The 27,989-nt window shown below is 41.6% G+C and overlaps 1 protein-coding gene across 13 annotated transcripts in view; it reads right to left on the bottom strand.

Moving 5' to 3' along the window:
* The window catches only part of AOPEP (aminopeptidase O (putative)), a 161,637-nt gene that overhangs the window by 4,530 nt on the left and 129,118 nt on the right, over positions 1-27,989 (bottom strand). For 9 of the 13 annotated variants that reach the window (XM_051777338.1, XM_051777337.1, XM_051777336.1 and 6 more), the window contains 4 exons: positions 24,683-24,799; positions 8,914-9,000; positions 6,296-6,440; positions 2,656-3,407 (listed from right to left, as the gene is read on the bottom strand). In XM_051777338.1, coding sequence (XP_051633298.1) covers positions 6,300-6,440; positions 8,914-9,000; positions 24,683-24,799 — 345 coding nt within the window. In that variant the 3' untranslated portion in view covers positions 2,656-3,407; positions 6,296-6,299. Of the gene's footprint in view, positions 1-2,096; positions 2,392-2,655; positions 3,408-6,295; positions 6,441-8,913; positions 9,001-24,682; positions 24,800-27,989 lie in introns of those variants that run through there. The other 4 variants (XM_051777340.1, XM_051777347.1, XM_051777345.1 and 1 more) reach the window with 4 other exon arrangements.

Here is a 27,989-nt window from a genome sequence, read left to right as displayed (position 1 = left end):
AAAGGAACATATCCATGTCAGTGTCTATGTTCACTTAAAGTATTTTGTATATGTGCCTAAACTCAGTATACTTGTGGTGAAATTCTAGATGAGTCAGGCCCCTCTATTTAGTTGCTTCATTGTCCTTTCTTGCAATTTATTATTTTTATTTATTTATTTATTTTACTACTAATCTAGGCATCAAAGACTGGGGGCAAGAACAGAAATGCACTCAGGTGTATGTTAAAATCTTTTCCTGTTATGGAAGACATCAAACATAACTCATGAATTCTAGATATTTTACAGCTTTAAAAGACCACAAGATTCATTATAAAGACCAAGAGATTTATTAATTTGCATTTAGATATTAAGAATCAGTGTTGTGGAATAGGGTTTTCTTTAGGCTTAGTAAGCCTTCTTGTTTCCTCAAGCTGCCCACTCGCTCAGTTTGCATTTCTGGTTAGATTTGCTTCCAGACCTTTTCCCTTCCCCACTGTGTGTGAGGAATGGACAATAGGGTACAGCTAATTCCCTGCTAAAGGAGAAAGCATAGAGACAGCAGCAGCTGCAAACACCTCCCAGCAAAGCTGCAGAGCAAACAAAGCTGTCAGCAGAGTGGTCTGTGTCACTCTGGGCTTGGAAGAGAACATGTGTGCCCAGGAATTCATGTCCTGTGTGGGGCCAAGGGACTGCCAGGTCACCCCTTGTTGTGCTCTGCCTTTATTCTGAAGAAGTGACCCAGTAAGTGGCACAGGACAATAGATGGTGACCCTTGCCTAACTGTATGGATACAGTTTTAATTTCATCTGAGATTCATTTTTACAGTTAAAAGCTACATCCAGAAAAGAATCACCCTGATCCCAACCAGATGGTGGCCTGATGGGATAAGTGGGAGATAGTCTGGACTTTCTAGTGCTATTCAGGGTAGAATTGCCACTGTGCTTGGAGAAGACTGAGTTAGGGATGGGCCTTACCCTCAAAAACCCACCCTTACAAAATGGTGTATTTTATTCAGAGAGGGCTGACTATGAAACAGAGGTAGAATGAAACATAAGTAGAGCAGAAGCCACCTCCAGGGGTGTCTGTGTTTGTCACAGTCACACACACTGACATGGCAATGGACACCAGACTTCAGGTCTTAAGTGTTCACCTCCAAATGCCCATTTAATGTTGTTACATTTCTGCCACTGGCCCCAAAAGCCTGACTGTGCTTAAGAACAAACAACAACTGTGCAGTTCCATTGGATTTTACTGTGTTGACAGTCAGCTCTGGATTGTAGAATCATAGAATACACTGAGTTGGAAGGGACCCACAAAGATCACTGACTCCGATTCCTGGATGGAGGGATCATTTGATAAAACATGTTTTCCAATAATTATTTTAGTTACAGTAAGTTTGGAAATGTTTGGGGTTTTTTTTGTTCACTTATTTACTACAATTAGAGCCTACAGCTCAGGGAAATAACATAGAAACACCCACCTGGAGAGTAAAATCTTGAGTAAAATGAGTAACGTTGGTTTTTTTCTGCTAAGCTTTCAGTGGGGCCTATTAAAAACTCAAATAGTTAAATGACAGTCTGTGGCTCACTTCCAGTGGTTTTTTCATGATTCAGAAGGATTTTAAACTAAGGAAATGCTTGTATCATGATAATGACCCTACTATATAATACATACATGAATCTCCTATTATCTCTTACTCATGATGAGTAAGTCACAGAACTATTCAATGCTGCCTTTAGTTTTCTTCCTAATCTGAAGCCTTACTGTATTTCACAGTGCTTGGATTAGCAACAAAAGGCCCTATAAAACCTGATAAAGGGCCAAGATTGCCACCTCTTTGCCATTTTTTTAGGTTGTTTGGTGTTAGTGTTTTAGTTTCTGTTCATTTTCTCAGTTGCTACCATGAATGATGGATCACAAAGTTGTGGTGAGGGAAATATTCAAGTTAATACTGCTGAGACAGACTGGAACAGCTGCAGCAAACAGAACAAACTACTGCTGTGCTCAATATTAACAAAAAATGCAAGTAGCTTGTTTTGAAAGAAACCAAATGTGATGATATTTACAGAGGTGAGGAGTGCCTTACTCGCCCAGTAGTTTTAACAGGAGTGGCTATGAAGAGGCTTGCAGTGTATTTTATTTCTGTGTGTCTTATGCAAGAGTCTTATCCAGCTCTGGGTTTTTTCCCTAACACAATGGAAAAAGCAAAAAGCAAGCTGGTGGCCTCTGCAGAAAAACCTGTGAAATGAAGCAGAACTCTTTTCTGAATGGGCTCCTGTCAGAGCTCCATCTCTGACTGTGACCACAGAAGTCAGTGTGGTGTCTGGGCCATTCTTGGACAATTTCCTCACTCTTGCTGCACTTGAAAGAACTCGCTGAGTATCCCGTCACTCAGGTTTTGACACTGTAAGCCTGGAAAGGGAGAGGTCAGAAAACGTGGTGAGGTGAAAAGGAACTGTACTCTTTGTGCTGAAGTCACTGATGAGGAAGGCTCTTACTTTAGATGCTGAGAACAAAAATTTAAAAGAAATTACCACATTTAATTTTTCTTGTTAATATCCATTAACTAACATCTTTCAGCTGCTTTTCTCCTGCTGCAAAACCAGAAATGGGGTCATTCTTTTTCCCAAGTTTGTGAGTGCTGAACCACTGTGCAGTGGAAAGAACTAGACATACTTGAAAAAAAATATTTATTTTTACAAGATCATTTTATGTAAAACAACAGAGTACAAAGGAAATATGTTCACAGATTTTTGTGTTTTAAATTCTTACTCTCTGAAAGGACCAATTAAAATGTCTTCTAGAAATGTAGTGCTCCACTGATCAGGAAAGAAGAGCTAAAATTGACATATCACTGTGCAAAAGGAGCAGCACAGGGGTATAAAAGACACTTTCAGAAAACAGGGCTGACATTTCTGGTAAAATTTAACCTAAACATCACAGAGAGAAAATGCTGATCTTTGTTTTTCCTTCAGTCCCATCCCTTCACCAGGATGATGGTAGGTCACTTTCCACAGATTATTTATGCTTCTACTTAATCTCCCAAGTCCCATCCCAGCTCCTGCTGATTTTATGTGAGGCATTTTTTAATATGACGAAGTATACAATACAGTTTAATCAAATTTCAGAATCTCCAAATTACTGCAGTGCATAAATTGTTCAAATCAAGAGCCCTTGGAATCTGCAAACCCCAAATGTCTTGAATCAAAGGATCACCTAAAGCCAGAGTAACACGTGTGTGTGTAGTTTTTGTGTGCATGTGGTCTCAGTTACAGTGAGCCTCTGGAAATACAGAAAGGTAAATATTTCTGTCAAATGATTGTTTTAGCAGTCACAAAATCCTTCCTTTGATGTTCCGGGTCAGTCAAATCCCAGTACCATCGGGGTTTAGAAGCAGATCTATTAAAAGGGTTTCTCTGTGATCTTTCCTGCAATGGAAACAGCATTTAAAGTTATTACTCTGCCACGGTGAAGGAATATCTGTGCATTCTTGATTGCCCCAGCTTTCCAAAAGGAGTTGTTTTCCAGGTTACCAGCAGAGAGTGGCTGTGGCTGCAGAGTTAAGAACTGCTGTTCCCTGCAGTGTCCTTGAGCTACCACAGGGGCTGGGGAGGATGGGGAGGGTTCATGGTGGAACCATATTCTCTTGCTTATTAGCAGGTTACTCTGAACATGATGTTGGAGGCAAGTTCCCAGAACAATACTGTGTGATGTGCTACATAACCACACACAGTTCTCTAAACAGTACTGAGGCAGCTTTTCCACCTCAGGCCATTCAGTGTTTAACATCAGGACATCACAATGTACACCGGGGCATTTTCTGAGAGAAAACGGCACCAACATTTCTCAACGGCTCCTAGAAAAGGTACAGCTTTTTTTGCTCTAGGGCTCGACTCCTGTTCCTGCTGAACTGAGCCAGTGTGTAAAATGAGAACTGATATCAGCTCAGTAGGCACCGGAGGACGGGTCCATCCACAGCCTGGAACAACAGCAGCACCGTCAGTGGTGTCCGACTGGAGCTGCCACCGTTTCCTGCGAATGACACACAGACTAAACTACAACTGCAGAGAGAGCAGGACAGCATCCATTAAAGAGAAGACTATAAAACAAAGCTTTATTGACAATTTCAGCTTAAAGTCACAGACAGTATTTCCTCTGACCTTTAGGGAAGATGGAAACCAAATTACTGTAGGCAACACCTTACGCTTGCAGTCAGACTGAGAACTTCAGGAGCGCTGTTTATTCTCAGCTAAAAGTCTTTGGTCCTCCCTAAGTCACCTCTGCCTCTTATCCTCCATATACTGAACCTCACACACATGCATTCACTCCAAATCTACCCATCCAGCAGCAAGGTATCTCAGCCAGCAAACACTCTCTGCCCTGCACAGAGTCTCCTCTCCTTTCTCCTCAGGTGCAGAACTTAGCCACTGTGAACAAAGAGGGAAACAATCACTGTTCACCAATCAGCTAAGCTCTGCACCTCACCAGAGAGGTCTCCGACTCGGCAGAGATCATTTTCGGAGAAGGGTCTTCTGTGATGCTCTGCTGCTCTCCTCTTTTTTGGTTTGGTTTTTTTTTGGTTTGGTTTTGTTTCCTGGCTGGAGAGGGTTCCACGCTGTGCACGGTTCAGACAGTTATGGTGAGGTTCATGCTAGCAGCTGCGGTCATGGCTCTGTGGTAATCCCTGGCAATGTGATTTTAATCTTAAATCACAAATCATCATGCCAGGAACCCAAACAGCCACAACATTAAAAGGAAATGGAGCAGTCACACAGAGTATTGGACTCAGTATCTTTAGACTTTATGTCACAGCTCATCACACACTTCTAGTCTGTCTGGAAAGTCCAAGGGGCGATTCTAGACTATTGCTCACACAGACACACCATGTCATCTTCCTGTGCTAGGTACTTACCATCAGAAGCTTGTAGAAATTTTGATTTTATTATTCAAGGAACTATAAGAAGTCAGTTCCTAGTACAGTAGTACCAGAACAAACTGCATCTCCATGTTTCTGGCCTTCAGAAGGTGGCCTTCACTAGAAGACATCTCACAGATTAAGAATTGTTGAACGTAACTCAAATTCCTGTGAGTCCTTGGGAACTGGGAGTAGACAAGAGTCTCTGAGCTGTACCTGTTTTAAAAGGTGGCTCCCCTACTCCACAACTGATATCCTGGCACTCTACAGTCTGATCCACCTTTCCCAAAAATTTTTCTTGGCAGGCACACTTCCTGTCTATACAGAAGAATAACATGGCTTTTCATAAACAAACTTGCACTTGCTTTCATAGAACCTGTCATTTGCTGTATTTCATATAAATGTAGTAAACCCCAAGAAATCAAGTGGAAATCACTGTCAAATACTGCTTAAACAGGAGAAAATTGAGATTTCTACTTGGTACCAATTAGATGATGATGATTTTGCTAAATTAGATGCCTGAATTTTGATACCACAAATTAACCATAAAGTTACATGAACAACCAAGGCAATCAGTCTGTTGGGTGAGTGAGTTGTATCAAAGATCTGAGGTGTGCTGTGCTGTAAGAAACCTTCACACCATTCTTAATTCATTGCTTGTATGTTGAACGTGCACGTGGGACACTGTAAGGTTGCCTCTGACTCCTCAAACAGACTGAGAAGTGGGAAGCACCTTTGCAAATTACCAGTTTATAGTCTACAGCAATTATTCCATGAATACTTTTTGCAATTCTGCTTCTTCTCTGGTGATTTCTCCCCACCAATTTGGTAAACAAGCCAGCTTCTTCATGTTAAGGCTACTCTTCTTACCTCATAATCAATCTTCAAAAGCCTCACTACCCTTAACACAAAAACATTTGAATTATCAGCTTGCTTCCAAATAATTCAGATTTGCTTTCAAGCCCAAAGCTTCATATTTCCACTGTGGGATAAGACTCTTTTCAAAGACTGTGCTGCCTACCAAGTAAACAGGCAGCTCCATTAAACAGAAATGCTCCTTGCACAACTGCAACGTCTGTAAGCACTGTTAATACAGAATGGGAAACAACTGCAGGCAGAGCCTGGCCTTCCTTGGCCCTTTGGACTTACAGTTGCCTCTTGTATAGTCCATTACAACATTTACAACAAGGCCTGTTCTCCAGCTGGTGCCTACATGTGTGTCACTCACTGCTCCTGCAACTGGGCTTAAAAAAAAGAAAAAAACCCAACAAGATATTTAACAAGAGTTACTTCTCGACCTGAGCAGCCCCAGGCAGCACAGTATGCCAAAGTTTAGTGAGCTCTGCATGTTCTTTCTTTATGAAGCAAAATCAGGGTGTTTAGATTAAAATGAAAAATCACCTCTTCAGAACAACATCTCTGCCACCACTTTGGCTGAGGACACATCCATATGTTCCTGTGCTGAGGCAAAGCTTTTACGTGCAAGTTCTTGTTGTTTTGCATCTTCATTCACCATTAATTCACCATAGAGATACACCCCCATAGCCTGAAAGAGGAACATAACACACAGGCATCCTACTACCAGTAACAACTAGTCATTCCATTGACCTCCCAGTACTCATTTAAACTGAAAATGAAACAAAACAAACAATCCAAAACACAGAAAATACCACATACTCTATTACACCCACCCTCCCCACAAAAAGAAGTAGTTTTCCCTGGATCTTTTTAGCCTAAGCATTGTTGTCTATATGCTGTGTTAAGTGTGTAAAAACAGATTATTAATATAAAAGGTCTACGTTACTTAAAAAGAAACAAAACTCTTACTCCACTTTCCTTGCCACTCTTCAAGTTGAATACTCTTTTCTTTTATCCACAACCTGATTTGTTTCCAAATGTCCCTTAAGAAAACAGTTTGTCTTTCCTTCAACAGGCTACACATTTTCTTTCCAATTGGGATGTTTAGACAGTCATCCATGAACAGAGACTGAGGCAACCCACTCTGAAATGCCCATTTGGCAGTTTGGTAACTGGACATCAACTGAATATGGTCAGGTCTGTGTTTCACACTCCCCTTTACACCTGAGATACAACTGAATATGCACAAATCCTGGGCTGGTAAGAAGGCTCTCTCTAACTACTTATTCTGGACACAGCAGCTATAAAAATTGTAATGGGGCACCTGAGCATGAGATCTGGGCCCCTTTGACACTGCCAGGAAAGCACTGGCTACTTAACAGGAAACAAACTGGGGATTGCCTTTTTTTTCTGATGACACAATTTTTTTCAGCTAATTACAGGAATTCAGCGAGTCTTAAGCTGCACTTACCAAAATAGGATTACACATGCAACAAAATATTAGCATCTTAGCATGCTGACTTTTACAATTATTGTTTGGACTTGCAGGATAGGAAAAATTTTGATAGCATGGAGAAAACAGTTTTTAACATAATTAAACACAATTTCTAGCATTGGCTGCTAAGCCTTAAAAAACCAGCTTCAACAAGAAGGGAAATTTAAAGCTTAACAAAGACTGAAATTAAAGGAAAAAGTCTCAGAGTGGCAGAAAGCTGCCAGACTCCTTGGCAATCCCCTGAGGTCTCTGACAGCAGAGAACCAAGGACTCACATTTCCAAGGTCTGCAGTTGCACCAGGTCTGGCAGCCACAGCCCAGGCCTTGCAGAGGCTCCACTCACTTCCACTGAGGGTTTAAAAATGCTGGAACTTCCTTCCAAATAAGAATCGCCTTCTCTACCTAGTGCTAATAATTTTTCCCCCAGGCCTAAATATTAACATGCTGTAAAGAAACTGGTGTTTTGTAGACCTGAAAAGGCTTTAAATAGTCACATCTGTATTTTTGCCCAGACGTTTCAAAAAACTGTCTTTCATGATCAGTAAGGGCCTGCAACTGCTCTGAGTGGTAATCACTCTAGAAACTGGTTGTGCCATAAACTCTATGCACTGCTGAAGTACATGAAATGAAGATTACATTTAAAAAGTTGCAAAAATTATTTCCCTGCACTGTAGAAAATGTCTTTATTTGGCAAAATATCTATTTCAAACATAATGCAATTCTGTAAGGTTTTTTCAACTCAAGGATTTCCTGGCCCTTCATCCTCCAGGTTCTGCTGGTGGTTATCAATCCTTTCACAGAATAAAAATATGCACAATATTTATAACTCCTTGTGAAAAAATGTTTCTTTATGTCTTTATTTTTTCTATTAATAAAGAGTTTGCCAAGAACTCTGGGACCTTTTATTGGCTGAGATATAAATAGGTGGTATGCTTCAGAGCTAGAAGAAAGAGTAGGCCAGACTGCAATAATTCAATTGTGCTGCATTGCCTGAAAGCACAAAATCCTCATTGGCTGCAAATGGCTTTGTTCATTGTCAGCATAAAAGGTAAAGACATTAATGTCTTGCCTAGACTTTGACATATCTTGCACCATTCTGTATTTTTTTACATACATTTTAAATAAATAACAGTCATCCTAGGCAGAGAATGTCTCAATTTTATAGAGTTCACAGTGAATAAAAATAAATAAAATTGAAATAGAAAGAACAAGGCAGGGGTACAATTAGAATTTTAAGTTCACAATGGCCTAAATAAAAGGCTATTGTAAGGACATGTAAGGACAGCCTTTTAAGGCCTTCAGAATCTTCTGGCAGCATTCCCAGTCAGACCTGCCTTCACCACCCTGCAAAAGGAACCAGTGCTGGGAAATGTCTTCCCAGCATCATTGCTACCTCTAGGTTGCATAAAAGGGAAGAAGAGGATGGATTATATCCTATTTTACCACTGGACAGAAGATTAGGATGCTCGGGGGGGTTGCAGACACCTACCCTCGGTGGCTTCCTTAAACTACAACGTTTAACTGGCAGAAGAGGCAAAAACTGAATACACAGACAAGTTTTTGACAAACTGCAGCAAGAAAATATATTAAAATATTTTTTTTTGTTTCAGATTAAGGGTGTCAAAAAGTTGATTGTTTTCAAAATGCTAATTTAAATGTAACTTACCTGATCTTCTCTGAGAAATCTCTCCACATCTCCATACCCAGGCACATACTTGTGTTTAATGACAAGCTCACACCACCGATGACGAACCTGTGGGAACACAAGTCATAAATATAATTCTGTACTAGTATTTCACCTGTGCAAAAAGGGTAAGAGTTAGATATAAACCCATGAAACAGGGAGCTTTCAGTTAAACTAAACAGTTTTGCCACCATATCTTTGCTAGTAACAGGTTTTAAGCGCCTTGTAAAGCATGTAATATCCATCTGTATTTGAGAAGCCATTATGCTGTTCCACCATGGACATACACATTGACAAAAACAGTCACTGACATTCTGAAATTAAATTTTCAGGTAAATCACAACTGAAAAAATGTTTTTATTTAAGTAGTATGAACATGAATTCCATATGTGTCTTTATGTTGTTGCCTTTACATTTCTGACTTTGTTCTTAGCTACTTTTTGTAGTGTCATCTGACTCTCCAGCAAGGCTTGCCCAGTTGTGGGCAGTGACCAGACTAACATTTGATATTCCATTAGTGGTTCAGCACTGACACAAAAGGAAAACAGGCAGGGGGAATAACTCCCAATCCTTCTGTTATAGCCTTTGCTCTTACAATCTTTCAAAAGTCAGGGCACCTAAGAACAATCACCTTTCATGATAAGAATAAAACATTAGCAGTTCTAATATTTTTTCAAAACTGAGTCCAAATTGTGCTTATATCAAGTAACTGAGCATGAACCTTTTTCTGAATGACAGATTTCTGATAACATTGAGAATGGGAGCCAGAAAGGGAGGGGGGGAAAGGCACACTAGAGTATTCTTGTGCTTTTGGAAATAAGGTATTTGAAAATAATTTCCTTTTCATACTAGTTCTTAGCAACTTTACATCTCAGGAAAAAATTTCACAGATTTATGTAATTAGATGTTAATTCTAGTAGCATAATTAATAAATTATAAACGCTCACAGGTCGTGGAAGAGTCCTTTTTGTGTACTTGATATGCCTTTCCACCAACCCCTTACACACAATAGTTTGAATGAAATAAATTCACTCACGAATGAAATAAAAAGCTGCAGGGTTTTGGGGCCAAGTGGATTTTGCGCTCACTGCGTGTAAGATCCCTAACAGTTACAGTGCAGTGCATGGTAAGGAATAATTGCTGTCTCTTAAAGCTTTTTGCTGACAGAATAACAGCTGTTAAGATTCCTGCCAGTGGAACCGAAGCTCAATTTACAAAAGAAATAGCTTTCCAAGGTTCAGCTCACTTTGCAGTAGATGCCCATATTCATAATGTAGACTTTCAAAGCCCTACCCAGCTGCTGCTTCTCCCTCGAGACACTAAATGTTTCAGCAGTAAAACTCTTCCCAGGCAATCCAGCTTTGTCACAGGGTGTTTCTCACAGCACCAAGTAGCTCCATGCCTGGACAAAACTATCCAGGCTCAAAACTTAACATACCCCTCTCCCATCTGTAGAGTGAATTAACCAAACAGAATATAAACACATTTAAAAGACTGCAGATATATTTTATTTTGCACATTTTGCCATATATTAAAAAAAAACCCAACCAAACAAAAAAAACCAAACAGGATTTCTTATGTATTCTCAAAGTGATGTGGAGAACTGTAGGGAGGAGAAAGGGACTGTGGTCCCCTCCTGTGATCACTGCTCTTCTACTTCTCATGGTCCAGCAGTTACAGCACTTACCCAGGAGGTGAGCAATCAAGTCCAGCTTTTGTAGCTGCTCAAGATCTCAAACTGTGCCTTCAGTGGGGATATTTCAACAGCAGATTATAATGTATTCTGGGATGGGGCTCTCTTCATGCCTCCTGGTGGAGCTGGTTTTTCCCCTGAAGTTATTAAAACATCTATTGCTCCTAAAGGAGGAGTCACAAGACTTTAGGGCCTGTATTTCTGAGTACTCTCGAAAAGAAGTAGGGACCTGGCTCACAAGCCAGTTTGCCCCCAAAACATATTTTGTGGTGCAACCCCTGTAGCTGCATGGACAGCAGAACAGAAGTTCTCTCTGTGAAGCCACTCACATGGTCTTACTTCACATACCAACGTCATGTGGGACTGACTGACATTTGCACCGTGGCCTGATCATCAGAATCCCAAGGACTTTGGAAAACATGGAATTAAGCTGTGCCTACTCCCTTAACTGTTCTGTCTTTGGCAACCAACCTCCTTTCAAACAGTTAAAAACTATTTATTTGCTGAGTGAGGTCTGGGACAGAACACACTTTCCTTTCTCTCCTTTGCCTTTCTTCCTTTCTTTCCCAGGGTGAGCACAAATCCCAGCATGTTCCCAGATCCGAAATGCTGGCACTCTGCCAGCTGGGCCAGAAGCAGCATGTCTGTTATCCTCAGATTACACGTTTGTCTCCTGTCTCCCCAAGCCCCAGATGCTCCCATGGCAGAGCAAACTGGGGAGAATCACACCGTGGAACCGGGGGCTCAGTCAGCCCGGGGGCCCCCCCATGGCTTGTGTGGGACCTCAGGGAGGAGAGCACGGGCATCAGGGCTGGCTGGAGCCCAGGAGGGGCAGGGGGTACCCTGGATAACGTGGGCTGCACTCACACCTTGGTTCTCTCCTGCCCCTGCCCACGACAGCCACAGTTCCCAGACCTCAGTTACAGCAAAGGCATTAATTCCCCAGATACTCCACTGCACTATAAAGAAGCAATTTTTCTGGGATACTCCGCGCCCTAGGCTGATTCCATGAACATAAGACTTTTAGTCACATAACAGTAGTGTGGAAAAAAATAATTCAATTCCCAGAGTCTCGTCCAACGCTTAGAGTGGGAAAAGTGAACCAGGCCCCACATCCTCCCAGCCCCGTGAATGAGTCATGTGAGCAGGCACTGTTGACAAAACAGACTCAAAAGGAAATTTTGAAAACTGAGGAGCTTGTGGTAGGACTGAGCTAACCATACTGCATCCTGTGTGTACTCTTCTTGGCTTTTCTTTTCCTCCCAGGAGCAAATACTCAGTGGCAAAAATAAGAATGCATTAGTCCTCTCCCAGTTTTCTCCCTGCATGTTTCTCTGAGCTGTTCTGCACAGTTCAGAGATGCACACCATATGTCACTTTGGCTGCTTACACCATGAACAACAAACCAAACCTGAAAAGTAATGTACAGCAATCCATCCTGTTATTGCTGGCAGAAAGCACACAGGACTTTTCTGGATCTGAAGCAACACCTTCAACTGTCCAACCACCCACACACACTGTTACTGGTCTGGCAGCTGCAAGGACCCACATGCCAAAGTTGGAAACACAATTTCTTCCCTTAGCCTGCAGGAGCTGTCCTTCCAAGCCCATGCCTGACCCCCCCCAGGATGGGGAGCAGTGGGCACAGGGGTGATGGGGGCCTGCTGACACCTCAGACTCCTCCTGGATGGATCCTCATGGCTTGGAAATAGGTTTTTTTTCCTCCTGCCCTGCTTCTGGAGGTGGTGCAGACATTGCCACTGCCGGCTTTGTAAGCTAAATAGAGTTTGTTACTGTGATTTCTGCAAGACACTACTGCTATTAGTAGTGCATTTCTGAGGCACAGTCCAGTGGCAGGAAGATACTGAGACAGTGACTGTCTCAAGTACAATATTTGATTTTCATAAACATCAACCACACTGAGATGTAAATATTGGCTAGCACCTCAACAGAACATCTTGGAAAGGATGCTGCCAGACAGCAGAGTTCTAAATTTAGGAGCAGCATCTTATACAAATAACTCCAGGGGCCTCATAGTATCTTTTAATTTCATTTTAATATAAATATTATTTGTATCTCAAACATTACCTGTTTGAGTTACAGTGCTATGGAAGATAACAGGAAACCAAAATTATGCTTAGTCTGTTTTCAGACAATACAAGCTGCTGCATGAGATTAGTTAAGGGAAATAAATACTTACATAAAATATACTAATAATCCATCTCTAAGGACAGTCCTCTTGTTTCAACAATCTGGGCCAAGACCTTTGGGAAATGGTGCTTGAAGCTGATGGACTAAACCCATCTAAGGCATCACATGGATGGCTTGACTTTCGAAAGAAAAGCTCCCAGTGACATACATACCAGGGAAACAACATTTTTGAGCTATTTTCAACACATCTTAAATGAAAGATATACTAATTTTTTCTGAGCTGGGTGATAAATTCCTTTATCTAATCCATATTATTCTCCCCTGTGCCACACAATCATAGAATGGCTTGTGTTGAAAGGGATCTTAAAGATCATCCAGTCCCATCCCCTGCCATGGGCAGGAACACCTTCCACTAGACCAGGTTGCTCCAAGCCCCATCCAACCTGGTCTTGGACATCTTCAGGGATGGGGCACCCATAATTTCTCTGGCCAACCTGTTGTACTGCCTCACCACCATCACATTAAAGAATTTTTTTCCAAAAACATCTAATCTAAAACATCTAATCTAAACCTGCTCTCTCTGAGTTTGAAGCCATTCCCCCTTGTCCACTCCCTCCAGGCCCCTGTGAAAAGTCTCTCTCCATATTTCCTGTAGGCTCCCTTCAGGTACTGAAAGGCTGTAACTGGGTCACTTTAAAGCCTTCTCTTTTCCAGACTGAACAATCCCAGTTCTCTCAGCCTTTCCTCATAGGAGAGGTGCTCCATCCCTCTGATCACCTTGCTGACCCTCCTCTGGACTCTCTCCAGCAGCTCCATGTCCTCCCTGTGCTGTTCCCCAGGGCTGGAGCAGCTCTGCAGGGGGGTCTCACCTGAGGGGGCAGAGGGGCAGAATCCCCCCCCTTGACAATCAGACAAGCCTAGAAAACATCCTCAAAGAAAGCTTCACATGTTACATTGCAATGATCAGGCTTGCTCGTGTTCTCAATCATAAAACAAAAAATAAATATTTTACTTCTGAGGTCTACCAGTAAGATTTAGAAAACAAGTAATTTAAACCATGCCTTTGTTAAGAGGAGAAAGGAAGCTAGACTTTACTAAGCCTTTTGGTCTGCAAACAGGAGACTGGCTTCAGGGAAAATGAGTACATTTTGCTAATAGCTGGATCCAATTTAACAGGCGCCATGAGACAACAAATCTAAATCACTGAACAAAAGCAACATACTTAGAGACCTTAGAAAATGGGGTACTTTGAAATAAATAGAGTAAGCTATTGTGCAACAAAATGGAACCTTTATTAAAGGTATGAGGCATATGTGACTTTTATAAAACACAACAACTTGGCTCTTAAATGTTAATTAAAGAGCCCCAGAGGTCAGACTACAGTCTTTTTTCCATAGAGGAAAAAATACACAGAACTTTTCCAAATAACCAAGCTATGCTACTACAGATTAGTTTTAATTAACAATAAGGAAGTTTTATCTCCAGAGCACCGGAATTTTGTTCTGCTCCATCTGAAAGCATTTATCTCCAGTCTCTTCCTATCTACACATAAATTGGATTCAAATATTAGATCATTTTCCTAGATAATTAAAGAACAACACCACATGTTACAGGACAATACTTGGACTAAAGAACAGGTTTTACAATTGCTTAACATGGGATAATTACAGTTTAAGAATTGCAAATTTTACAGTGCATTTAATTACTTTTTTGCCCCCTCTATCTTAGGTGAAATAGTTACACTTTAATACACCAGCCAGGTTGCACCACAGACTTTTCATTCTATATAATCTGATTTTCAAATGGGCACTCCTATCTTTTATGCCACAGTACACTCATGCACGTGAATTTGATTTCATTGCCACTTGCCCAAGTAAGGGATGCTGAAGCAGCTCACAAGGAGCAATGAAACAGCCATGTTACAACTGTGTTGACAGAATACCAGTCTGGCAATCTGAAAAAGTGTACTTATTAGCCAAAAACCTACTGGATGCAAGGAGAATGGATTCATAATTTTGGCAAGGATTCCATAATTGTGATTATTTTGTACGCCAAGGGTTTGTCAGAAGACTCCATTAAACACCCCATTTTCCAGAGCTATGGTCCAAGTGACAATTTAACCTTGAATTCAAAAACCAGCTTTTGGTAGCCTTACTCCTGCTGGATTTTACTGTGAGCACTGGGATGGACCCCTGTTCAGCAGCTGGACCTGAGGCAGATGGAACTCCCTGAGCTCCTCGTGCCCTGCCCTGGCCCCTACTGGTTGCACAGGCAGACCCCAGCGCCGATTCCTGCAGCCTTGGACAACTTCCCTTCCCTCTGTGCATCCCAGCATGAGTGTCTTTGCCCACTGGCAACCCAGCAAAATGAAGCATTGTTATTCAGGAAACCCTAAGGCAGCAATGGGCTGGCTAATCAAAATTTTCATCAGGAGTTAATTGTCTTTCTGCAGGGAACTTTGTAGGTCTAAAATAATTTAAAATCTGGAGTACAAACTGCTCACTAAAAGATCACTGAAAAGCTAATTTTAGTGGAATACCAGACTTTAAATTTTGGTAATATGGGTATCAGTATTCTACTTTCTGTATTTCATTTTACTCCTTCTGATTTGTACTTCTGCACAGATCAAGCAATTGCTCACTATGAGGGGTGTTGACAACAGGGGAGAAGGACTTGCAGGCCTCATCTCTCCCTTCTCCACTCATCTGCACTGATGAAGGAGCCATTGGTAGAGCCCATGCAACAACTGCATTTTATTTAGTAAGAGAAAAGAAAGATGTTGTACAATCAAGCTTTTGAAAGGCAAAAGTTGTTTGTTCAGCATCAGCCCGTGGGACAGCTGGTGGTATTTGAAGCTGTACTTGTGCCAGTGGTCAGGCAGCACAATCCCACAGCTCTGCCAGCCTCAGGGAGCAACAGATGCCTGCTTTTCCTTCTCACCTTTACAAAAGCGATTATGGGCATGTGTTTCCTTCCCATCCCTTTTCCTCCCCTCCAACCACATGCTCCTGTTGTAGTATTCACCCAGTTCTACGCAACACAACTGAACTTTACTATTAAAAAGTTTCTGTAGCACCACACCCTCGCTGAAGAGTAACCTGATAAGCTCCCCCAGACCGTAAACATGACTCCACTTCCAGCGGCAAATCAAACAGGTACCTTTCCCACAGCCAGTGCTGGAGGTTCTTTCCTCCATAAGCACACAGAAGCCTGGGAATCACAAAACATGCTGCTTCAGAAAGCCCAAGCAGGGCAGGGGGCATCCCTGCTGCTCTCCATGATCATAGGGCGCAGCGACCTAAAGATAGCACTTCAGGACAAGATTCATTCTTGGCAATGAGGCAGATGCTGAGGGCTTGCTTGGAGAAGACAAATGTCCTTTTTGTCCCACCTCAGGTTCACAGAGAGCTCCCAATTACAGAGCAGACACTCTTCTCCCTATGTGGGCCCCATCTGTGATCAATGACAGCTGTGTTGGGAGAAGAAAAATTTTCCAAAAGAAGTCAGAAAAGGCAAGAGACTAAGAAACCATGTCTAATCCCTTTTCAAAGGTGGCACAGGCCGTGCCTCTCTTCTGATGTCAAAGCTCTCACTGAGAATAAGTAAGTGGCTTGGTTGGGATGCCTAATGCTGTAATCTCAATGCTCTTCAGCTCTGCCAACCTGGCCTTGGACACTACCAGGGATGGGGCAGCCACAGCTTCTCTGGGCAACCTGTCCTAGTGTCTCACCACTCCCGCAGTAAAGAATTTCTTACTAATAGCTAATCTATCTTTCAGTTTGAAGCTATTACCCCTTATCCTATCCTAACAATATCTCTGCAATCAGCAGAAAATTTTTTTGTATCAACATAGCAAGTGATTCAAATACTTCCTCTGACCACTGTCTCTCCCAGTTGTCTCTGGACAGAGTCTGCTTACAGTTTTTACCCATACAGTGTCTGCATAAGTGTTTGAACATAAGTTATTTACATATGCACATGAAAGTGTGCTGGGCTTATAAAACCATACATTACAGTGGGAAAGAGCACATAAACACATACATCAGATGCAGAATTCCAACTCTGAAGAGTCTGAGATCAAGCACACGAACTGTCTGTTACCAATTATGATTAAATTATAACTCCTGTTCAGCAAAAGGAAAGGTTGCTGCAAGTATTAAGGCAACAGTAAGCTACCCTGTTTGCCTATGCCCCTCTCTCCATCCCTCTGCTTCTATCTCCTCCCTCCTGTAACTAGAGGCAACAAAAAGAGTCTTCCTTTTATCTTTGGTCTCCCACAGAGACTGTGGTCAAATCATTTGTTATTTCCAAGCAAGATTACTGTCACAGATGGAATCTGGAGCTCCATATGAAAAAAAGACTCAAATTCCAAGCAATGAACAACGTGGCTGCCTGGTTTTTCCACAGTTTAGGTCACACCCAGTCTATTCAGCCCATGCTCACGACCTTCTAATTTCACATAGTTTAAAACCTGACTTCCAATTTTCAAAACAATTAAACATAAGATTTTGACTCCAAAGACAAAGACCTTTCACTATCACACGCCCCCCCTTCTCCAACCCCCAGCAAAAATTCATGAGAAATACACTGATTTTATAAACTAAGAAGGAATATGGTCATTCCTGCAATGACAACACCTGGATCTTACTCCATGTTACACATTTTTAAGTCATCTCCTCCTCTTCTATTCCCTGCTGCTGGATTACAGTGACTGTTGTTGCTCAGGATGATGCTCACACCATGTTGGACACAACAAAATTCCTCCCCAGCACCACTGCAACTCCAAATGGCACAGAGCTGAAAGGAGCACAGCAGACTTTCCCCCACAAGTTAAGTCAGTGACTGAGTGGTGGAACAAGATGTGTGGCTGAGGCAATGATGTCAGAACCAGCTATGGTCAGCAGTTTTGAATTGTCCCGTTTCTTGAACTATTTAGACCTCAGAGGGCAGAGCAGCTTTTTTCTGAATTGTGGTCCTATTCAAGCATAACCTGCATCTGCAGGCAGTCTTTAATCAGGAATGAGAAGTACTAGATGAGCTATTTGGAGGAAGCCACAAAATAGGTTTATTTTAAATAAAAAGTATTTTCAGATTTTTTTCCCAGAACTAAAAAACCAAACCAAACCAAACCAAACCTCCTCCCACCCCTCCTTACCCCCCCAAAAAACCAACCCAACCCTACTGCTGATAGCTAGGGGATTTTGTTTGTGCTTAAAAAGAACCCACACCCTTCCTTGACATCATGGCCACTATACCAGTGCTTCATTTATATGCAAACAGAGTAATCTTTTAAATTTCATGACAAGGCCAGGTTTGTATTACAGTGCTGTTTGTACTGCCCTACACAGAATACTGTATAAAATTTTATATAAATCAGTTCCATCGAATTCAGAACACCTTTGGGATTGAGTTCAGAAGCCCAGAGGACTCCACCACTTTATTCTCCTGCTGGACAGCAGGACATAGAATTATCTCCAATGCCTTCCTCCATGGATTATCTGCATAAGCAGTAAAAAGAGGCCAAATCAACCCAGTTACATACTTGGTTCCCTCTTACCATCAGCTCCCCTGCTTTCCAAGTCTCACTAAGTTGCTGGGCTGCCAGATAAAAACGAAATTAAGTCCAAAACCAGTTAGAAAAATAAGGGGTGACAAGTGCCCAGCAGCAGTGATGGCACCAGCCGGGGGCACAAACACTCCTGTCCATGTCTCTCAGCAGCCAGGGAGATCCCTGGGGACAAACCTGCTGCTGCTGCCTCTGCAGGGGCTGGGACCACAACTGCTGACAGCGCAAAGCTATTTTCAGTGCTCCACAAATCCTGTGCTCTGATCGTGCCCTTCAGCTAATGCTGAGGGAGGGATTTGCTGTTCTTAAGTGGCTGGAAAAGCCCCCCTACTTCACATGTAGCAACAAATCTGCCCAAATTATAGCTGCTGGAGATTATCCTTGGTTCAGTCTCACGGATTCATCCCAACACACCCATTCAGCCACGACAGGCACATGAGTCAGAGTCTCACGGGACGACTCCCACTGCTCTGACTGGAAGAGCTTTTCCCTCATCTTGTTCCAATTTTCTCAGCTTCACACTGAATTTTGGACCTCATCTTTGGCAAGCAAGTCGTAGAAGCTACTCTTTTCAAAGCTCTTTTCATTGGAAAAAGATCCAACTCCCGCACATGCACACTTGTGAAAAACTATCTTAATTAATATCAGTACCAATATCACCTGTGCCAAAGAGCCTGCATTTTGCATTTAGATGCAACATGAAGAATATGAAACAGGTTGAAGACTCAAAATTTATCGAAATCACAGAGGACCTTTTGCAAGTGGCTGCTCCTTCAGTCAATACATTTATCAGGGACAGGGATAATTTACAGTACCCTGAAATTAGTGAAAATGGGAAAGATTTTCTATGACAGAGATATATTCCTTGTTAGGGTTTGCTAGGGGAAGTATGAGGAGAAGGGCTGGGAAAGAAAAGTGTATTTCTGCGAGGATGTGTGTGAAAAGCATCAAACTAATGCTTCACTTTGTGAAAACTTGCATTTGTTCTCTCTTTTTTCTATTCCATGTAACAAAGGTACTGTCTCAGTAATGGCTGGGTATACAAATCTCAAATATGATTTATTCCAGAAACAAACCTGGCATGCAGACTGAATCACCTAGAGAGCCTTTTCTAGGTTCCAAATTCCTAAATATTGAAGTGCTAATTGCAATTCGATTGCAAATAAAAAAATCATTCAATGTAACCTCACCTATCTCTAGTGGCACAATAATGCTCTGAATAAAACATTCAGAAAGGAAAAGGCAGGTGGAATTTATTTTGCATTCCTCGTAAATTTTCACAGCAGCTTTGTAAGTCCTGCAAAACATACTGTCGTATCCAAAATAAGGCATCTCCTCCTGATTTGACTTGAAATTCAATAATAAACTGCAGGTTTAAATACAATATAAGTACAAGAAACTATTTTTTACTTTTGCAGAAACAAAAACAAACTACTGTATTCACAAGAAAGTAATGTCCTGTACTATGGTCATCAGCTCAAGCTGTCACCTTTTCCATCTACTGAGTTTCATACCAACAGTGACATCGTGGATCTCTCTGTTTGGCTGCAACACCACTATCTGAATCATATCTACCTGTTGCTCCACAGTCCAGTCAGGGACTGGCAAGCCTGTGGAGGTATTTGCAACACATTAGTAATTTTATTCCAAAGCTGGAGGCTGCTCCTGAGCCCTTGCCCCAGGGCAGGGCTGCCCCAGTGGCTGTGCTGAAAGAAAAGCTCACCAAGTACCTTGCGCAAGTGTGAACTGAACTTTTCCCAGCAGTTCCCTTTTCCCACCCAGTTTTACGGTGCAGTCTGCAGAGCTCTGTTCCATGAGGGTGCCTTCAAACAATGCCCAGCCCCAGCCAGGACAGCTGAATTGTGCAGGCTGAGAATGTGCTCAGCTCCAGGCAGTTGCCATCGCATGGGAAGCGACCAGAATCCATCTGTACTTCCACGCCTGCCAGCTTTCTACAGGCTAGGAAAGATCAATGAATCAAAGTTATTTTGTCCTAACAGAATTCTCACCACTTCTGGGATGCCAAGCACCTTATATGGTTTGTATTAGCATGACTGGATTTCTGTCAGTGAAATAAGATGCCACCACTTTATAGCCCTGGCCTCCCAGGCAGAGCTCCTGCACAATGCAGCAGTTGTGTGAGAATGGCTCTGTGCCACCCACATGACTGACCATGTTATGATCTTAACTCATTTCACTCACAGGCACTGCAGAAAAAGCTCCAGCCTCTCTTCTCTCCCCAAAATATACCACATTATGATCCTGAATACAGGGAAAGCATTATATAAGCGAAGAGCATTTCAGTCAACTTGCTGAGACAAGGAAAACCAACAAAGAAACTTTCCATATGCTGTGCAGGCAAGATATTTTAAAAAAGCGATACCTACAGTAGGAAAGAAAAGAAAGTTGAGTCTACAGTGAAAAATCTGGGGAAACACACCATAAATCTTTCTGCTCCATCCACATTCTGTATTTTTTACAGAATTACTGAATGATTAGATAATTCAGTGACAAGTAAAACACACTTGCAGAAACATTGTCAAGTCTTAAATAGGACTGAAAGTGCCTCACCCACTGTTCTTCTCCTATGGCCTATGTGATCTCCCTCTTGACTTTTTCACTATTCTGCAGGCCACTCAGCCATCCTGTGACATTGTATGCACACATTATAGGCCTATCTGACCAAATGAAGAACAGAAACAATGACAGGGGTCTTCTACTTAACAATTAACAGATATTGCAGTGTTGTATTTTGTAGCTAACTGACTCCATTTTATTTAAATGAAAGTCCTCAATAGCTTAGTCAAATCAGAAGAGATGTCATCAAGGTTAGGCAGATTTAAACAACTACTAGCAACCCAAAACTTTCCAAGTGTCCACATTCTGCCAGACCCTGAATATTGAATAAATGAAATAGCTGTATAGAACAGCCACCTTGGAAAGAAACAAAACAAAAATAACCCCAGACCCACCTTCAATTCTGTTATGCTACTGTGCTGTGTGATGGCAACTGCAGCTGCTGCTTAACAACATGTCCCATTTCTCCTCAGACAGCTGAACTTTCAGCTGGACTTTGTCATGTTCAAACTGCAGCCAGCTTCTATAATGCTTCTCCTGGATGCAGGATGTGGTACATCATGGAGATGTCTGTAGAGCCTGTCTGTGAGCTATTTTGTTATGTAGTGGGAAGCAGCATAGTAAGAAATTAGGGAACAGGAAGGAAAAACTGAGGACCAACTCCAAATAATTGCCTCCCACTTGTCTGACAAGGTCTGAGCCACAATGGATTCCAGGCACAGAAAGAAGATGGAAAAATGGCTTTAAACTTTGAAACATTCATTGCTTTCAAAATACTGTTCAAAGGTATCTTGGATATGCTCAATTCAAATAACTCACATCAGTGAATTAAATATCTGGAAAACTAACTTTTGTAGTTTGGTGTTTTCTCAGATGTTCCAAGGTTTGAAGTGTAAATGGAAAATGAAATCATGATTTGTTATAGAAGTGGACTGCAAAAAGCACGAGAGAGTCACAAATTCTGCAGTTTGGCAGATGCCCTGCAAGCCTCTCTTGGCATCCAAGCCTGGGGCAGACCAGTCTGAAACGAGATTTAAGCCATCAGCACTTGTGGCTCAGAAGTTATGCACTGTGAATCAGAAATACCCTACTGAACTTTTTTGGTTTGGTTTGGTTTAAGGTTTTTTTTTGTTAGCTGAAGCATTTAAATCAGTGTCTGCCTTAGAAGGGAGAGGCTGCCTACCTGCTCTGATCCTACATATCTGCAGTGAGACCCAATTTGAGAGAGGACAGGAACTATGCTGAGCTGCTGAGAAGACCCGGGGCAGGACCAGCTTGAGCACTCCTTGAAGAGATAAACCCTTACATTCCAGGCAAAGGCTGAGTCACACCTCTCTCTGCTCCTGACTGTCACAAAGAAATCAAGACAAGTTAGACAACCTGCTGCAAACCCTCTTCTTCTTTTTTAAGCAAAGTGTTCAGTGTTACAGCGTTCAGTGGTCAGGAGTACCAAACAGTGCTGCTGGTAAACCACTGGCTGAGCACAGACTCACATCCCTCTGTGAGTGCAGACATCATCAGGGGTGCAACACTTTACAACAAGCATGCTCCACTTTAAAGTAACATATGGATGCTTCAGCAATACAGATAGAAAAGCTTTAAGAAATATGAGTCAGGACTTCCCGTGCTGTACTTGTGCAGGACAGAAGGACCCCCAGTAACAAGCTGCCAACTCCTAAGCAGGCAGACAAAATTTTATGTACAAATTTTAAGACCAAACTTTGTTTAAAATACAAAAATGGACAGAATGCAGTTGACAATCTCACTTACAAAAATCCTGGAATAAACCCTCTGACACTGACAGTTTTCTTATTTTTATTGGCCTGGCTGCAATTTTTTTTATAGTTTTATTTTTAATGATCCATTTTTGATGTTTAGTTACTGAGAACACTTGAACTGCAGTAACACAAAAGGATGACTGTGAGTGATTTGTGTCTTCACAAATTAAATTTAGACAAGAACAGGCTCGGACTGCGGATCTTTGTCCCTGGGTAGTGACACTAATAATCCCCTATGCACACACTGGAGAATGAGGCAAGAACAATCCCTTCCTCAGGTATGTGTGGCCATGGGAGCTAACGTTCCCTTTAAAGGACTGTAGGTGTCTGGTGTCTGATGACTGGTAAAATGCTAATGGTAATGTTATCTCAGTTGTACTTCTAAGTAAGTTGTCTGCTAAGCCCTTGGTTTCACCTTGTAAAATAAAACAGAGATTATGTTCATTTCATAGAGGCCAAAATTTTGTGGGTTTGTTTCGGTTTTTTTAAACAAAAAATTCTGTCAGACTGCTTGTGTACTTTTACATGACACTGCAATGAAAAAAGAAAGCATGAAAGTGGAGAGAAAGGAAAAACCTGAGAAACTGAAGCTTGTGGCCTGGTGCTCACAATCCACAGGCATGAAGCAGCAACACCACAGCTATTGCTTTGATCTATCTCCCTATTAATCCCTCTTCCCACAATAGAACCACTGACATTTCACTGGTATTCAGATGTGATTAAAATATATTCTAATACCTATAAATAGAAATGTTGGTTCAAACACTAATTAAAACCAAATATAGCATTTGGAAAACTGTATCAACAAAAAAGTAAAAGGGTGCAGTAAACAGCAGCAGTCGAAATGTTGCCCCTTTTTTTTTTTTTTCTCTGAGAAAAAGCTAGACCTCTGTTCTATAGATTTTTATGTTAATGTTTGGATTTCCAAGTGTTTACAAGCATCCACCCAGCAACTTCAGCATAAGAGTAACAAGACAGACTATGCTCTCTCCTTCAATTCTGATTATTACCATAAAGTTCCAGTGATAACAGGGCAAGTCATGCACACTGACTTTCTGCAGCCTTCATGGTAGTTTTTAATTAAATGTTAAGTTACCTTGTTCCCACATTAGTTTGATCATATGACACTTCACAACCAACCCTTGTTTCTATATACATGTATCTACACATCCTTTATTTTCCTGACTATTCTACCTTCTTACCCTCCCTCCTGCATTACTATCTACTTGGAGCAAAGGCTTATTGCAAGGCAAGGGGGACTTTACAGCTTTGCTGCCTTAACTGTCAAAACTCTCACAGCTTGAGAAAACCATGGGAGTTCACGAAATAGCCAGCTCTGCATGTGGTAGTAAATATGTAGTGGTTTGTCCCCCAAAGATATAGAGCACTTTGGAGCAGGGATGGAGCCTTTACAATATTATATAAAACAGTGTTTTCCTCAGGGAATGTTCATATCACTGGCACTTACTAGAGACAACTGTAAAGAACTGAATCTCCCTTAAACTCAAGCCCCAAACCAGAGCACACCACAGTCTCTCTGGAGAGCCGAGTGAGACTTCTGAGCACACAAAGAGGGACAATATGAGCTGAAAATGGGGAATAATAATTTTAGAACATGACAGACACATTTGGAGACAACATCACAACTAAACGAGACCGGGCTCTACTATACAGTCAGCATGCTACATGAAAAATTGAACACTTGAGTAAATGTGCTGCTTGAGGTGCCTGTACAACAGTTTGGACACCCAGGCTGGCCTCTGCTCCCTTGGTGTGCAAACACACCTGAGCCTACACAAAACACACAGACACACTAAGTCGTTAAGGCACGTGAAGATGCAAGAATAGCGGAGTTCAGATCATCCAATTTCAGATTTAGGCATGTGAAAAGAGAACTTGAGTAAGCCTGGTTCCTGGTGAACACTGTCACTCCCAGGCAATAACACAATGGGGTGTGTTGGGTAGATTTTTTCTGAAGAGACTTACCTCAGCATCCTGCTCCCGGAGCTGGTATGTTCTCTCCAAGCACTGCAGTGTTCTAGGACACAATGTCTTCTCCTCCAACAGAAACTCCAGAAGTAAGACCAGCTGGTCAGGGAGAAGCTAAGAGAAAAATAAATGCCATGTGTGAATGAAGATCTCTACTGACTGAGCAATTAAATGGAAACAAACCACAGAGGACAGGGTTGTGATAACAAGTACTTCCAACATGTGCTCAAAATACAACATAGACTTCTAGTTGGTTTCTGAAAATCCTCAGGGTTTATGTGTCTGTATTCTGAAAGATTGTGCTGGGGCACAATTAAGACTTGTTTGTCATGGTTTTCGTTACTGTGGTTAGGTCAGATTTAAAACGTGTTTATTGAAACATAATCGTAGCTTAATAAGTAAGATTTGTATTGAATGAATAAACTAAGTAATTCCATTTTGTTTGGGCTTGGAAGAGATAAGTGAATCATTTACAGTGCACAATTTCAGGAATCAACTAGGCACGTGAATGTATAATTTTTTAGTAGTGCTCATATATAAGCATTTGCAGGATACATCTACAGCAAACAAAGAAACACAGTACAAATAAGTGACCCAGAGAACAAGTGTTGTAATGACACATTTTGAGGCACATTTGTGGGCAATGAGTCCCAAGTCATTCATCATTACATGGTAAAGATACATGAACATTGTGTGGATATATACATATATACAATAGTTAGTTGCCTGAACCTATGATTTTCAACTTGAACCTAATGTAACCTAAAAAGAAAAAGCATAAGAAGTCTGTTGTAGCAAGTGCTTAAGTGCTTTGTTTAATAGGCTTATTGGATGAACAAATAAATAATTCAAACAGAGCTCAGAGAGAAATTACACCAGCTGCCAAGAAAAAATCTACTGGAAATTCAGGATACAAGGTGATCAGTCAGAAGTTGTTTATATGCCCCATAACTTTCCCCACTATTCGTCATTGCAGGGCACCAAGAGAGAAAGGGGAAAGGAAGGAAGGATGTCAGTTTAAGTTTTTGCAAACAAAAAGAAACCAACACTGTTCAGTTCTAATGTTCTGAAGACAGACTAATGAAAAAAGACATCCTGTTACTCTGACACCCCCTCCAGTTTTTACCACATCTGGACTTTCTGCTCCCACTTTGCTGCCTGCCCATGTCCCCAGCCCTGCTGAGCAGGGATGAATTTGGCCACAGGAAATGCCTGACATCCCACAGCCAGGGCTGTTCACGTGGACCGAGCAAGTCTGGATCCCTGATCTCTGACAGCAAGTCCATGAAGGTACCACAGATCTTCTGGTAAGTCTTGATCTGTAAAGTATTGCCATTAACAACCAACACAGCAACATGACATTTTCTTCCCTTTGAGACTGATGTAATTTAGCATTAGTACCTAAATCAGAACAAAGAGAAAAAGGAGATTTTAAGGCTCTGCCTCACATTTTGATTTTCATTTTTTTTATTATTCAAGTTAGTTGCATTCCTGAAGACTAAAAAAACCTCACATCTTACTGGCTCCTACTGGAACATTTTCTAAGTGATACCGAAGCCTGCTAAGAAAATGGCACATTAAAAATGGTCAGACATTTAAAAATATTGAATATTTCAATTTCAGGACAACTATTAAAATGACAGTTTGGACGTTTATTACATAGGTCAACAGCAGCTGCCTGGGGGTTGGTGAGACAGGCTAAAAAATATAAAAGGGAAAGCTTCTGGGAAGTGGTTCTGCTTGGAAACTGAATTAATTCTGAACACTAATAAAATCTGAAATGTTGCAGAACGCCACACACAAAAAGGTAACTTTTGATTTAGAAAGCTTTGCCTGCTAACTACAAAGACAGCAGAACAGCATTTAATTTAACCATAGAACAGCTGCTCAAATACATAGGTGCAGACCAGCTGAGGGTTACTATTTTATAACATATTTCCAGTGTAATAGCTATACGGATTCAGCCACAGAAAGATTGTTTAGGGAAACATTACAGAATCTCACTGAAGTCAACAAGAGCAGTAGCAGAGCAGCAGCCATGCCCTTAATTTACCCCTGCTTAGTGCTGCATCATGGCTGAAGACTTTCCAGAATTATAGGATAAACACTTATCGGTTCAGATTTGGGACTGCAGAGTAAAAAAACCAATCAATCAAACAAAACAAACAAAACCCCCCACCAACAATAATAAAACCGAAACCAAACCAACCAAGCAAAAAAAACCCCACAAAATCCAACCCAAACCTGCCTGAGCTCAAGAAGCATTTGGCCAATGCTCTCAGGCACACAGGGGGATCTTTGGGGTGCCCTGTCAGGGCCAGGAGCTGCACTCAGTGATCCTGATGGTCCCTTCCAGCTCAGCATCCTCTATGATTCTATGATATGAGAACGTGGCTTCTGCTATTTACCCCCATTCCAGCTGCTCAAGATTACACTGTACAGGCCAGTTTCCAGCTCGAGGACTAATGACAGTCCAGGGCAGGAGCACAAACCCCAGCAGAGGGTGGGGGCACGGGCAGAGGAACTGCAGGCTCCTCACGGCACTGGCACTAGTGGGCGCAGCTTGTTTGTTCGCCGGCTGTTTCCAACACAAGTAAAAGTAGGAACATTCTCTTCTCCGTCTTACCCCTTCCTTTCACTAAAAGAGACTCCATCAAAGAGAAAAACCCATCTTAAGTAAAGACACAGAAAGCTTGGCCGAAGTTTCACGACAGAGGCTGCTACAAAATTCACCCAGGGATGTAGAAATCCTCCTTTCCTCAAACAAAGCAATACGAATATCACTATCTCCAAAGCAGCTTTTTAATGGTTATAAATAAGCTTAAAAAAATCGCACTTGAATTTTCTGCCAAAAACCCCACTCTTCTTATTTTTTTGTTTTCCCCACTACCATCTTATTTGTCCTGCCCATCTGTTACTTCTCATCTTCATACCTGGATAATTGTTTGGGGTCAATTTTCCATTTGTTTGCCTTATGCTTTAATACAAAGGGGCCCATGCTACCAAAACATAAATGCTGTAGAGAACAGAACAAAAATTTCTTTTCAAGTATCATGAAGCCATTTTCCTTTACAACTCATATTCTGTGAATGCATAGTGAAATATCTAACACACATAAAAAAGCACATAACACAGCTACAACAAGTTACAGCAGCATAAACTTCACTTTATGAATGTGTTTCCGTGTTAAAGGCATTCAGAAAACAACCATAACATCCTAAACACAGAATTCCAGTGTTCCTCTAAAGTAAGTTTAAAAAAATCCCCATGCTCTGAACTGCATTGGAGAGTGCTCAATCAAAAT

This window comes from Manacus candei, unplaced genomic scaffold (genome assembly GCF_025592945.1).
Source record: "Manacus candei isolate 608988 ecotype Guabito, Panama unplaced genomic scaffold, ASM2559294v1 h1tg000010l, whole genome shotgun sequence".
NCBI lineage: Eukaryota > Metazoa > Chordata > Aves > Passeriformes > Pipridae > Manacus > Manacus candei.
Note: the sequence above shows the minus strand (reverse complement) of the source record. Positions and strands in the feature narration are given on the sequence as shown.